General features: G+C 38.9%; 1 protein-coding gene across 1 annotated transcript; it reads right to left on the reverse strand.

Annotated features, from left to right (window-relative positions):
- Nucleotides 1-9140: 9140 nt before the first annotated feature.
- Nucleotides 9141-11781, reverse strand: LOC141617210 (epsin-3). The gene is made up of 4 exons (XM_074434397.1): nucleotides 11015-11781; nucleotides 10604-10726; nucleotides 9842-10003; nucleotides 9141-9750 (listed from the first exon to the last, which is right to left on the reverse strand). The coding sequence occupies exons 1-4, from the start codon at nucleotides 11173-11175 to the stop codon at nucleotides 9246-9248; spliced, it is 951 nt and encodes a 316-aa protein (XP_074290498.1). The 5' UTR covers nucleotides 11176-11781; the 3' UTR covers nucleotides 9141-9245.
- Between the last annotated feature and the right edge of the window lie 3173 nt (nucleotides 11782-14954).

Below are 14954 nucleotides of genomic sequence, written 5' to 3' on the forward strand. Positions count from 1 at the left end.
GATAATCCGAGTTTCGGGAATGTTTGGTTTGTGGTACACCGCTCCCCAAATGTCTTCCGTTGGTGCTCAAACTTTGCGTGGCCGCTTTATCGACCCGAGGAACTTTCTATGTGATTTCCGGAGAATTTTGTTCGGGGACCCCTGAATCCCGAAAAACCGTGTATTATACACTTCAATTTCGGCCGTTCGGAAGGTCGTCGGGACCACTGTTTCTTTTTCTCCCTATTTTTCAATCACGCGTCCGAGCTCATTTCAGAATCAACCTGTTCGATTTCACCTCAAATAACGAGCTTTAACACATTTTTCACGATAATCCGAGTTTCGGCGAATGCTGGTTTGTGGCACACCGGCACCCCCAAATGTCTTCCGTTGGTACTAAAACTTTGCGTGGCCGCTTTATCTGACCCGAGAAACTTTCTATGTGATTTCCGGAGAATTTTGATCCGAGACCGGAATCCCGAAAAAACCGGGTATTATACACTTCAATTTCAAATGCCGTTCGGAAGGTCGTGCGGACCACTGTTTTTCAATCACGCGTCCGAGCTCATTTCGAAATAAACTGTTCGATTTCACCTCAAATAACGAGCTTTAACACATTTTTCACGATAATCCGAGTTTCGGCGAATCTTTGGTTTGTGGGCACACCGGCACCCCCAAATGTCTTCCGTTGATGCTCAAACTTTGCGTGGCCGCTTTATCTAACTCGAGGAACTTTCTATGTGATTTCCGAGAATTTTGTTCCGATACCCCTAATCCCGAAAAACCGTGTATATTTCACCGTTCGGAAGGTCGTGCTTTAGACCACGTTTCTTTTTTCCCTGTTTTTCAATCACGCGTTAGAGCTCATTTCAGAATGAACTGTTTGATTTCGAGTCTCAAATAATGAGCTTTAACACATTTTTCACGATAATCCGAGTTTCGCGAATCTTTGTTTTGTGGCACACCGCACCCCCAAATGTCTTCCGTTGGTGCTCAAACTTTGCGTGGCCGCTTTATCGACCCGAGGAACTTTCTATGTGATTTCCGGAGAATTTTGTTTCGGGACCCCGAATCCCGAAAAACCGTGTATTATACACTTCAATTTCAAACTGTTCGGAAGGTCGTGCGGACCTGTTTCTTTTTCTCCTGTTTTTCAATCACGCGTCCGAGCTCATTTCTGGAATCAACCTGTTCGATTTCACCTCAAATAACGAGCTTTAACACATTTTTCACGATAATCCGAGTTTCGGCGAATTTTGGTTTGTGGCACACCGGCACCCCCAAATGTCTTCCGTTGGTGCTCAAACTTTGCGTGGCCGCTTTATCGACCCGAGGAACTTTCTATGTGATTTCCGTAGAATTTTGTTCCGGGACCCTTGAATCCCGAAAACCGTGTATTATACACTTCAATTTCAACCGTTCGGAAGGTCGTAGCGGACCCTGTTTCTTTTTCTCCTTGTTTTTCAATCACGCGTCCGAGCTCATTTCAGGAATCAACCTGTTCGATTTCACCTCAAATAACGAGCTTTAACACATTTTTCACGATAATCGAGTTTCGGGGAATCTTTGGTTTGTGGTACACCGGCTCCCCCAAATGTCTTCCGTTGGTGCTCAAACTTTGCGTGGCCGCTTTATCGACCCGAGGAACTTTCTATGTGATTTCCGGAGAATTTTGTTCCGATACCCGGAATCCCGAAAAACCGTGTATTATACACTTCAATTTCACTGTTCGGAAAGTCGTCTGGGACCACTGTTTCTTTTTCTCCCTGTTTTTCAATCACGCGTCCGAGCTCATTTCAGAATCAACTTTGTTCGATTTCACCTCAAATAACGAGCTTTAACACATTTTTCACGATAATCCGAGTTTCGCGAATCTTTGGTTTGTGCACACCGCACCCCCAAATGTCTTCCGTTGGTACTCAAACTTTGCGTGGCCGCTATATCTGACCCGAGAAACTTTCTATGTGATTTCCGGAGAATTTTGTTCCGGGACCCCGGAATCCCGAAAAACCGTGTATTATACACTTCAATTTCAGCCGTTCGGAAGGTCGTGCGGACCGTTTTTCAATCACGCGTCCGAGCTCATTTCGAAATAAACCCGTTCGATTTCACCTCAAATAACGAGCTTTAACACATTTTTCACGATAATCCGAGTTTCGAAATCTTTGGTTTGTGGCACACCGACACCCCAAATGTCTTCCGTTGGTGCTCAAACTTTGCGTGGCCGCTTTATCTAACTCGAGGAACTTTCTATGTGATTTCCGAGAATTTTGTTCCGGTACCCGAATCTGAAAAACCGTGTATATTTCAAATAGTTCGGAAGGTCGTGCTTGACCACTGTTTCTTTTTCTCCTGTTTTTTTCAATCACGCGTCGAGCTCATTTCGGAATGAACTGTTTGATTTCAGACCTCAAATAATGAGCTTTAACACATTTTTCACGATAATCCGAGTTTCGGCGAATGCTGTTTTGTGGCACACCGGCAACCCCAAATTTCTTCCGTTGGTGCTCAAACTTTGCGTGGCCGCTTTATCTGACCCGAGGAACTTTCTATGTGATTTCCGGAGAATTTTGTTCCGGGACCCCGGAATCCCGAAAAACCGTGTATTATACACTTCAATTTCACCGTTCGGAAGGTCGCACGACCTGTTTCTTTTTCTCCCTATTTTTCAATCACGCGTCCGAGCTCATTTCAGGAATCAACCTGTTCGATTTCAGCCTCAAATAACGAGCTTTAACACATTTTTCACGATAATCCGAGTTTCGGCGAATGCTGGTTTGTGGCACACCGGCACCCCCAAATGTCTTCCGTTGGTACTAAAACTTTGCGTGGCCGCTTTATCTGACCCGAGAAACTTTCTATGTGATTTCCGGAGAATTTTGATCCGAGACCCCGGAATCCCGAAAAACCGGGTATTATACACTTCAATTTCACTAGTTCGGAAGGTCGTGCGACCCTTTTTTCAATCACGCGTCCGAGCTCATTTCAGGAATTAACCTGTTCGATTTCAGCCTCAAATAACGAGCTTTAACACATTTTTCACGATAATCCGAGTTTCGGCGAATGCTGGTTTGTGGCACACCGGCACCCCCAAATGTCTTCCGTTGATGCTCAAACTTTGCGTGGCCGCTTTATCTAACTCGAGGAACTTTCTATGTGATTTCCGGAGAATTTTGTTCCGATACCCCGGAATCCCGAAAAACCGTGTATATTTCAGCCGTTCGGAAGGTCGTGCCGGACCCTGTTTCTTTTTTTCCCTGTTTTTCAATCACGCGTTAGAGCTCATTTCAGGAATGAACTGTTTGATTTCGATCTCAAATAATGAGCTTTAACACATTTTTCACGATAATCCGAGTTTCGGCGAATGCTGTTTTGTGGCACACCGGCACCCCCAAATGTCTTCCGTTGGTGCTCAAACTTTGCGTGGCCGCTTTATCTGACCCGAGGAACTTTCTATGTGATTTCCGGAGAATTTTGTTCCGGGACCCCGGAATCCCGAAAAACCGTGTATTATACACTTCAATTTCAGCCGTTCGGAAGGTCGTACCGGACCCTGTTTCTTTTTCTCCCTGTTTTTCAATCACGCGTCCGAGCTCATTTCAGGAATCAACCTGTTCGATTTCAGCCTCAAATAACGAGCTTTAACACATTTTTCACGATAATCCGAGTTTCGGCGAATGTTGGTTTGTGGCACACCGCACCCCCAAATGTCTTCCGTTGGTGCTCAAACTTTGCGTGGCCGCTTTATCGACCCGAGGAACTTTCTATGTGATTTCCGTAGAATTTTGTTCCGGGACCCCGGAATCCCGAAAAACCGTGTATTATACACTTCAATTTCAGCCGTTCGGAAGGTCGTATCGGACCCTGTTTCTTTTTCTCCTTGTTTTTCAATCACGCGTCCGAGCTCATTTCAGGAATCAACCTGTTCGATTTCAGCCTCAAATAACGAGCTTTAACACATTTTTCACGATAATCCGAGTTTCGGGAATGTTTGGTTTGTGGTACACCGGCTCCCCCAAATGTCTTCCGTTGGTGCTCAAACTTTGCGTGGCCGCTTTATCGACCCGAGGAACTTTCTATGTGATTTCCGGAGAATTTTGTTCCGATACCCCTAATCCCGAAAACCGTGTATTATACACTTCAATTTCGGCCGTTCGGAAAGTCGTACGACCACTGTTTCTTTTTCTCCCTGTTTTTCAATCACGCGTCCGAGCTCATTTCAGGAATCAACCTGTTCGATTTCAGCCTCAAATAACGAGCTTTAACACATTTTTCACGATAATCCGAGTTTCGGCGAATGCTGGTTTGTGGCACACCGGCACCCCCAAATGTCTTCCGTTGGTACTCAAACTTTGCGTGGCCGCTATATCTGACCCGAGAAACTTTCTATGTGATTTCCGGAGAATTTTGATCCGAGACCCCGGAATCCCGAAAAACCGTGTATTATACACTTCAATTTCGTAAATTCGGAAGGTCGTGCGGACCACATTTTTTCAATCACGCGTCCGAGCTCATTTCGAAATAAACTGTTCGATTTCACCTCAAATAACGAGCTTTAACACATTTTTCACGATAATCCGAGTTTCGGCGAATGCTGGTTTGTGGCACACCGGCACCCCCAAATGTCTTCCGTTGGTGCTCAAACTTTGCGTGGCCGCTTTATCTAACTCGAGGAACTTTCTATGTGATTTCCGGAGAATTTTGTTCCGGTACCCCGGAATCCTGAAAAACCGTGTATATTTCAGCCGTTCGGAAGGTCGTGCCGGACCCTGTTTCTTTTTCTCCCTGTTTTTCAATCACGCGTCAGAGCTCATTTCAGGAATGAACCTGTTTGATTTCAGCCTCAAATAATGAGCTTTAACACATTTTTCACGATAATCCGAGTTTCGGCGAATGCTGTTTTGTGGCACACCGGCAACCCCAAATTTCTTCCGTTGGTGCTCAAACTTTGCGTGGCCGCTTTATCTGATCCGAGGAACTTTCTATGTGATTTCCGGAGAATTTTGTTCCGGGACCCCGGAATCCCGAAAAACCGTGTATTATACACTTCAATTTCAGCCGTTCGGAAGGTCGTACCGGACCCTGTTTCTTTTTCTCCCTGCTTTTCAATCACGCGTCCGAGCTCATTTCAGAAATCAACCTGTTCGATTTCAGCCTCAAATAACGAGCTTTAATACATTTTTCACGATAATCCGAGTTTCGGCGAGTGCTGGTTTGTGGCACCCCGGCACTCCCAAATGTCTTCCGTTGGTGCTCAAACTTTGCGTGGCCGCTTTATCTGATCCGAGGAACTTTCTATGTGATTTCCGGAGAATTTTTTTCCGGGACCCCAGAATCCTGAAAAACCGTGTATTATACACATCAATTTCAGCCGTTCGGAAGGTCGTACCGGACCCTGTTTCTTTTTCTCCCTGTTTTTCAATCACGCGTCCGAGCTTATTTCAGGAATCAACCTGTTCGATTTCAACCTCTAATAACGAGATTTAACACATTTTTCACGATAATACGAGTTTCGGCGAATGCTGGTTTGTGGCACACCGGCACCCCCAAATGTCTTCCGTTGGTGCTCAAACTTTGCGTGGCCGCTTTATCTGACCCGATGAACTTTCTATGTGATTTCCGGAGAATTTTGTTCCGGGACCCCGAAATCCCGAAAAACCGTGTATTATACACTTCAATTTCAGCCGTTCGGAAGGTCGTACCGGACCCTGTTTCTTTTTCTCCTTGTTTTTGAATCACGCGTCCAAGCTCATTTCAGGAATCAACCTGTTCGATTTCAGCCTCAAATAACGAGCTTTAACACATTTTTCACGATAATCCGAGTTTCGGCGAATGCTGGTTTGTGGCACACCGGCACCCCCAAATGTCTTCCGTTGGTGCTCAAACTTTGCGTGGCCGATGCTGGTTTATGGCATACCGGCACCCCCAAATGTCTTCCGTTGCTACTCAGATTTTGCGTGGCCGGTTTATCTGACCCGAGGAAATTTCTATGTGATTTCCGGAGAATTTTGTTCCGGGACTCTCGAATCCCGAAAAACCGTGTATTTATACACTTCAATTTGAGCCGTTCGGGAGGTCGTATCGGACCCAGTTTCTTTTTCTCCCATATTTTCAATCACGCGTCCGAGGTCATTTCAGGAGTTAGCCTATTCGATTCAGCCTCAAATAACGAGCATTAAACGAGCATTAATACATTTTTCATGATTATCCGACGTTCGACGAATGCTGGTTTATGGCATACCGGCACCCCCAAATGTCTTCCGTTGCTACTCAAATTTTGCGTGGCCGCTTTATCTGACCCTAGGAACTTTCTATGTGATTTCCGAAGTTTTTTCTTCCGGGACCCTGGAATCCCGAAAAACCGTGTATTATACACTTCAATTTGAGCCGTTCGGGAGGTCGTACCGGAGTTTCTCCCTGTTTTTCAATCACGCGTCCGAGGTCATTTCAGGAGTTAGCCTATTCGGTTCAGCCTCAAATAACGAGCATTAAACGATCATTAATACATTTTTCACGATTATCCGAGGTTCGACGAATGTTGGTTTATGGCATACCGACACCCCCCAAATGTGTTCCGTTGCTACTAAAATTTTACGTGGCCGCTTTATCTGACCCGAGGAACTTTCTATGTGATTTCCGGAGAATTTTGTTCTGGGACTCTGGAATCCCGAAAAACCGTGTATTATACACTTCAATTTGAGCCGTTCAGGAGGTCGTAACGGACCCAGTTTCTTTTTCTCCCTGTTTTTCAATCACGCGTATGAAGTCATTTCAGGAGTTAAACTATTCGATTCAGCTTCAAATAACGAGCATTAAACGAGAATTAATACATTTTTTACGATTATTCGAGGTTCGACGAATGCTGGTTTATGGCACACCGGCACCCCCAAATGTGTTCCGTTGCTACTTAAATTTTGCGTGGCCGCTTTATGTGACCCAAGGAACTTTCTATGTGATTTCTGGAGAATTTTGTTCCGGGACCCTGGAATCCCGAAAAACCGTGTATTATACACTTGTATTGAGCCGTTCGGAAGGTCGTATTGGACCATGTTTCTTTTTCTCCCGGTTTTTCAACCACATATCCAAGGTCATTGTAGGAGTAAAATTTTTGATTTCAATCCTAAATAACGAGTATTAATTCATTTTTCACGATTCTTTAAGTTTCGAAGAATGCTGGCTTATCACATACCGGCACTTCCAAATGTCGTACCACATAACATATCCAAGTGATATCATAACTCGAGGTTCACAAGGCCTAGAATTTGCAATTGGAATTGAGTAATAGTAATACTAATACTTATGTCTGGCAAGTATTATGCAAGTGTGAAGGTATAAAAGTAAGCTATGGATTATATTTTTATCTTATATCGCTTTCTTTCGGTTTTAGAAGGATGTTTGTATGCGATTTGTATTACTTTAGTAGATGGTTATTTTCTACAAGTGGTTGTGTATTATTGCTTGGAGGAGAAGTTAATTTGCATTACAACGTAGATTTTTAGTTACAACCGGTAAAAAGGTTATGTGGCTAAAGAACTTGACCTACGAGTTTCATTTATGAACCAGACTGAGTTCACCCATATTTTGATAGGGATGTTACTATGGCTAGGTTTATAGTGAAGTGAATTATGGTGACGGCCGCACCAAGACGTAATTAAGACGTGGTATATAAATATCAAAATGAGATGATATCGGTTGTTTTGTGAGATCTCAATTTTAGTTGATCACTTTACATAAAGGATTAATTAGGGACTTGGTTATAAAGTCGATTGACGGGATGAGACTAAAACTCCTATAAATCCCTAGCGATAGGATACCCAATTCCCCTCTAATACAATGTTAGAGGCTGAATTTAATGTGGAAGGCCTATTGTTAAGAGATTGAAGCACACGATAATTTATATCCCGAGGTGTGTGCTTAGACTTGTATGTTGTAAGATTGATCTTTTGAAAAAGTGTGTTTGCAAGGACACGATCAAAAGAATCAACCTATGTGAACATGAAGTATAGCCGCTTCAAGGGAGTATGGAGTTGACTCCTGAAATGTTCATAAATAGATATGAGACAGTAGGCTTGTAAATAAGTGTCGGTTTAGTAACTTTGGAAGTAAACTTAATTTATGTGTGAGTTATCTTCATGTATTCAAAATGGGTAGGAAGGGTTCAATGCTAAGTCACACCCTGATACTCGAATATTTGGAATGTGTAATTTCACTAAGTGGAAATTCAATCTTTGTGACATTTTCATTTATGCATAAATTGGTATGTTTGTTAGCTTATTTTAAAATCTTGAATTACGCTTAAATGGGGGGAGAAATGTTGGTAATTTAAGTGTAATCACCGGTTCATTTTAGCGTATTTAAGTTTGGTTCGTAGATTGGGAGGTTTGTGATAATATAATGCAAGTTTAGGTAGGAAGGAGTGTACGCTGGCATAATTATTTATGACCTTACGGTATAGTTTTCGTTTGAACAACTATGACGGGGGGCTTCGGGGCAATGACCGGGAAACTTTGGCGGGTTTTAATTCCCGCGAAGAAATTAATAAACCACAATTATGAAAAGTTGCAACTCTTCACAAACTCATTCCCCGGTACTTTTTCATATCTATATAAATAGACTTGGATTGAAGATGTTTGTAAGAGAAAAAAAATAATCAAATCTTCTGCATCATTGAACGATATAACAAACTGCACATGAAATACTTTTGAATTATATCTCTGATTCTTGTGCCAGAGGACGCCGTCTTATCTCAATAGGAAATTCAGTATAACCCTAGCACTAATATAGGGTCAAATTATTCTATTAGGAAAACGAAATTGATTCGGTGTGGTTAATTATTGTCGATTCCATTCGTGCATACTCAATATCTAACAATGGGTGTGAGAGGGTGGCGCCCAAATTGGATGTCACCGGGTGGCGCCCTTTCATTTTCCTATTCGAAATCATCATTCTCTGTTGTGAGAAATTCGCAAAAACATAAACTTCTCCTATGACTAATGTAATTTCTAGGCAATATTCTGCTGTTCTGAATCTCTGAAGTTAACCAATTTCAGCATCGTACTGTCGATGAGTTATCCTGATCAGATGTTCACCTAATTAATCGTTTTTTTCTCGTTTATGCTCCAACTCCTACTCCTTGTTGCATTGCAAATTGCTCAAAATATTGTACAGAAAACAAGGTAAGTTCACTTAGCTCATCGTTTCAATTACTGAAATACATGAGACATCTCCGATAACCAGAGATTAACACAGTTCAGTATACCTTTATCTTATATTGCTGCATCGAGCAGCGATACCCTGCTATACTTTTCAGTTTTGCTGAAAGGATGTTCCTCCTCGTCTACCAACATCCCACCATTATCCCGATCATTAGGACTTCCACAAAGAAGCGAATTTTCCTCCCGAGCTTTATTATTACTCCAGGAATGTAAACCTCCTTTACTTATAACATCATACTTTGGTGCCATGTTTTCCTTGAAAGACCTCTTCACAGTCTCTGGTTTGTCAGTCTTTATTACCGTTGGCTGATAATATCCATTTGTTTCGTAATGGTTCTCGTCGTTTCCATGCTCGTTGAACTGTGAATGGCTCCGTCCATATATTGTTGACGGTTCCTCAACTAGGAAGGATGATTTTTCAGAAAAGCTGCCAAATCCTTTGATTTCCCTTGTTATCTTCCTAGCATTCTCTCTTTCTTCTTTTAGAAGAGGGCCGTTTTCGAGCAGTTTCAGTATTTTCTCAGATTTTTTCCTTACAGTAAGACCCCAGTTAAAACTGTACACAAATGTTGCTCGTTAGTTTCCATCTAAAAACGATAAATGACACACAAAAGACGATAAACTGTAATAGATTTAGATTGTCGTACCCTTTTTCATCGATATGCTGAAAAAATTTCATGTCGTCGATGATGGATTTGTGTGTTTGAAACTCTTCTGCAACTCTTTCCGGCCCATGAGTCAGCAAATATTCCAACACTACCAAAGAATTATATGATGCTCTCCATTCTTTTCTGTCAAACTTGGATAATCTGAACAAAAAAGCCATATTTGTTCAGGAAACCTGGAGCCGACTAATAACATGTTTTATTAATCGTTACTGTAACACTCATTCGTGTTCATATATGACCGCTGGAGCCGACTAATAACATGACTTATTAGGCTCTAAGAACCAGTCCTCAAAAACTTAAGAGATCGTCCATAAATTTAATCATTTAGTAGTCTTACTTTGAATTAAAAAAAAATTGATTGATCTTGGAAGTCTACTTTTCTCAAGATCTGTTCTTTTCAGCTGAAAGGAGCTGAGGTGAACTTTATTGAATGTAACTTAGTTAAATTGAATAGAGTTGAAGTCAGAGTTCATCTGTGAAGAGATTAGTTAAATTGAACTGAATGAAATTAAATTGAACTAAACTGAATAGCGCCGAGCAGAAATGAAACGAGCTGAAATTAAGCCAGAAATAACGGGGCCGCATTAGATTCTGTATTCACATTACTAAAAAGAAATGGTTTTCATGTTGTGGGTTCGAATCGCTTTGACATTTTTAACAGGGCCTTTCAAATTCATTAGACTACCATCGTCAATTCAAAATCTGAATAATAATCGTCGCTAAAAGGTTAAAGTAACGTACTTGTTGTGAAGGATGTCCACAATCCTCCAGTAGTCATCGACTTCAAAAGCTGCCCGAGATATTAATCCAAGAGTTTGAGTATTTGGTGCCCATGGATTAGCATTTGTTGCTTCTTCTGTCATTCTATTAGATCACAAGGTAGCCACAATAAATCATTACTCACTAACACAAAAACTACGACAACAAAACCTTTAAACCCAAAATGATTTAAGGTCCGCTGTCATGAAGTCACTCTCACTTAAAACAACCACGTGAACAGTCTCATCAGAAACCATGCAGATGTCAACTAACTTATTTGGTAAAATCATGACCTGGGTCTTGAAACCTGTACTGAAGAAAAAATTTTGGATCCACTACTGATAAAAACCGTAAAACAAAATGTTGAAAGGAAGATACATAAAAAGATCTTACAATTGAATAGGAGTGACATCAGTAAGAGCCAATCTAGCAGTTTTGATCTTCTCCTTGATGTAAAATGAAGCTTGTTTTCTAAGATCAAAGAAAGAATTCTTGCTCATATTGTTAATCTTATTATTACTATTACTATTACTCAATGAGCTTGAGATTGACATGTTTTATCTATAGAACTAGAAATATTATATTAAAGTTTGGATCTAAGGTAACCAACAAAATGATAACAACAAGTACTAGATAACTAACAACAATAAACAACAACAAATGATGGATTAGTGATGAATTAGTGATTGTGAATTAGGAGAATTGAGATCAGCAATGAAACTAATCCACTGTTATTGTTGACTAATTCAATCTCTACTCTTTTGTGATTTGGTGGAATAAGAATTTAAGATGGGTTTTAGAGATTTAGAGTAGTGGCTTAAGCGTGAGGATTTTGACATATCGCCTTTTTAAAGAAAATATTTAGTTTTTGTCTTTGAATTTACGCAACAAAAATATTTGGAGGGTTCGTAAATGAAAATTTTTTGTTGCAAGGAGAAATTTCCGAGGTTTTGTATTTGTTGGCTTAAGAGTGACAATTTTGAAGTAGCATTTTATTAAAGAAAATATTTAGTTTTTGTCTTCGAATTTACGCTAGAATAATATTTGGAGGGTTTGTAAAGAAGATTTGTTGTTGTAAGAAGAAATTTCCAAGGATTTGTATTTATTGGAGTTGTTATATGATGTAGTCTAAAGAGATGGGCAGATGATTATGAAGTGCAACAACTCCAAGTATGAAGAGGTGATTTTAGTCAAAGAATGAGACATTTTCTTTAGTGAATTAGTACGTTTGAATTGGGACTTGTGGTTGGCTTGAGTGAAAACTGGATCTAGTGCCACAATCACGTTTTCAATAGGAGTATTGTTTGACTTAGAGTATCCACCTACCTATTATGAGTAAAACATACCGTGTTTAATTCAAGATATCGTAACTGAAAAATATTATTCCTTCTAAATTTTAATGTTTTTTTTTTTTTCATTTCTCTATTTTATATGTGAGTAGTATTTTAATGAGGTGGGAAAAATATTAAACTTTGGAGGGAGTAGTTAATAATCTAGTGAGAACGACGGACATGTATCATCTTCGGTTTATGGTGTATCTCGGTGAAAAGTTTAAGAGTTTTAAATGATTTTTTTGGGTAATGTGGGTTGATAGAGACGGTTACTTTGTGATTGTTGATCTAATTTGAATGACTGGACCTAAATTATGAGTATCATCGTTTATAATATTACATCAGATCTTTTTAATTCGTAATATACAAAATCATTAAGAGGGCGTTTGGTTCACATAAAGGTATTGGTATGGAATCAGGAATCAAACCAGGGTGGTATGGGTTTGGAACTCCATTCCTGATACCTTGTGTTTGGTTTAGAGCTGATCAAATGGCCCAAGCCCATTGGCCCTACCGGCCCGGCACGCTTTTTACAAGGGCTTGGGCCTTTTATTTTGGCCCAAAAAAGCCCATGGACTGGCCCAAAAAGGCCCGACATATTTTTGGGCCAAGCATTCGGCCCAAATTTTGGCCCGGCCCGACCCATATTTAATAATAAATGAATATTTTATTATAAAACCTATTAAACTAGTGTTAAAGTTATAAACAACTTTTTAAAAACTCAAGTATATTTTTTTAGATTTATAAAACAATGTGTATATAACATAAATTATATCACGAATGCATAAGCATCCTAAAGCGGGGGTGTTTGTCTTTATTTTATTTTGGAGAGCAACTCATAAGCATTTCATCATATTTTGTACAATTTTATAAACTACGTACGTTTTTAAAGTAGTAATTGAAGATATTATGTTAATTATTTTCTAATGTGAGTCGTAAATTTTAGGGCCCGAAAAGCCCATTTAGGCCCAAAAGTCCGAAATAGCTCATAAGGGCCGGGTTTGGGCTTGCCAAATAAGCCCACACATTTGGCTCGGCCCAGCCCGGCCCACACAAATGGACCGTTTTTGTTATAAAGGCCCGGCCCAACCCGGCCCATGATCACCTCTAGTTTGGTTCAACTCCGGAATGAGAAATGAACTGTTTTTTTGTATGTCTATTATTATTCATTGTACCATTTACTTATGTATTAATTTTCTCCTATAAAATTTCATATATTAATTAGTTAAAAACTTGAATATAGTTTTTTATACATATTTTAATCTTTTTTTGATATTTTAATACTTCTATTCTTAAATATTATTAAAAATATTCAAGAAAAATCATCGTTTGTATTTTTCACGGAAAAAAAAAATCGAGAAAAAAATAATTATATGGATATATTTAGTTTTGTGAGGAAAAAATAATTTTTTTTAATGCTAATTTTTTCCCCAACACTTCTTTGATATGATATCCAAGGTATCATTCCCATACCCACCTTCCCCCTTGGGTATGAGAAACTCATACCTCATGGGTTTGAGGTATAGATATCAAATTACAAAAAATGTGAACCAAACACAAGGTATGTGTTTAGCTCATTCCAAACTCATACCTTATACCTACAATACTTGAACCAAACACCCCTTAAGACATTAAAATAGTGTTATTATTGTTGTACAATACTAAATTACTAATCCCTAACACATTACACAGAGAAACCTATCCCTAAAAATGGAAGGACAAGACTCACGAAAATCAAAAGAGTAACAAAAATTTTCACTACAGACGGCTTATTCTGTCTTAAGGATAAGATTACCGAAAATCATAAGACTAATACAAATTCTCACTTCTGATCATAAAAATAGTTATAAAATATTCGTCTAAAATCCTTCAAACGAAATAGACGGTCCGAAGTGAGACCTGGTGCAAGAATAATATAAAACTAGTATGGGTGTCCGGCTTCGCCCGGGCTACCTGTATTTAGCATTAAAATATATTTTCAATTAACTAAAACTATTTTAAAGTTGCATAACTCATAAATATCATTAATATATTTTTCTATGATACGGGGTATATCTTAAAATTACAGTGAAATAAATTATGAGACAAATTTACTACTCCCGCTATTAATATTTTACTCAAATTGATTGCTTAGCTAATTTTTCATTTATATTTCATTTTGTTCTTAGAATTATTACTTTTATTACATTCGTTATTATTACTTTTACTTTCATTACTCCCGCCGTAATTATTGTTACCTAATTATTGTTACTTTCACTACTTGTACATTAATATTGATAATGATAATTTCACTACTCCTGTTGTTACTTCTGTTATTTTCAACTCTTTAAGTATCCAATGAGTGATTACTATATCCAATCAAGGTTACTTTTATTACTCTCACTACTCGAAATAAATATATTACATATATGCATTAAATTAATTAAGTCAAAATAATTATGGAATATTATATTTTTCGGAAATCTAGCTTGATTTATTTACTTTTTATTAGTTTCTAAAATATAATATACTTATATTATATTTATTTATGTTAAAATAATTGACATCTTTATACTAATTAATACCATAAGTGAGGCATGTTTATTTTAAGGAAAATTACCATATTACGTGTTCTCTAAATTTAACTATATAATATTTACATTGAAGTCCCTTGTTTAGGTCCATCACACAGTGCTATTGATTTAAAACTATATAGTATAATTAATTTGTATAAATTTATTTAATTACATTGAAGTCCTTTGGTTTCTGGAATTAATATATAGTATTGATGAAGCAAAATTCATGACTTCATTATGGTGCAAAACTCGTGGAACATGTACATAATGATAGGTCAACCAAGAATCTTAACCATAAAATAAACATATGGAAGTGTGAATGGACTCAATGGGTTGACCTAAATAGTTGGGCATGAGGATTTACCACTCTCTACTAAATAGAAATTTTGATTCTTGTTTTGCCTTTCACTATTTGATCAAAATTTGATGTCCCAAGAGCTTGTGTGG

Source organism: Silene latifolia, chromosome 1 (genome assembly GCF_048544455.1).
Source record: "Silene latifolia isolate original U9 population chromosome 1, ASM4854445v1, whole genome shotgun sequence".
Classification (NCBI taxonomy): Eukaryota; Viridiplantae; Streptophyta; class Magnoliopsida; order Caryophyllales; family Caryophyllaceae; genus Silene; species Silene latifolia.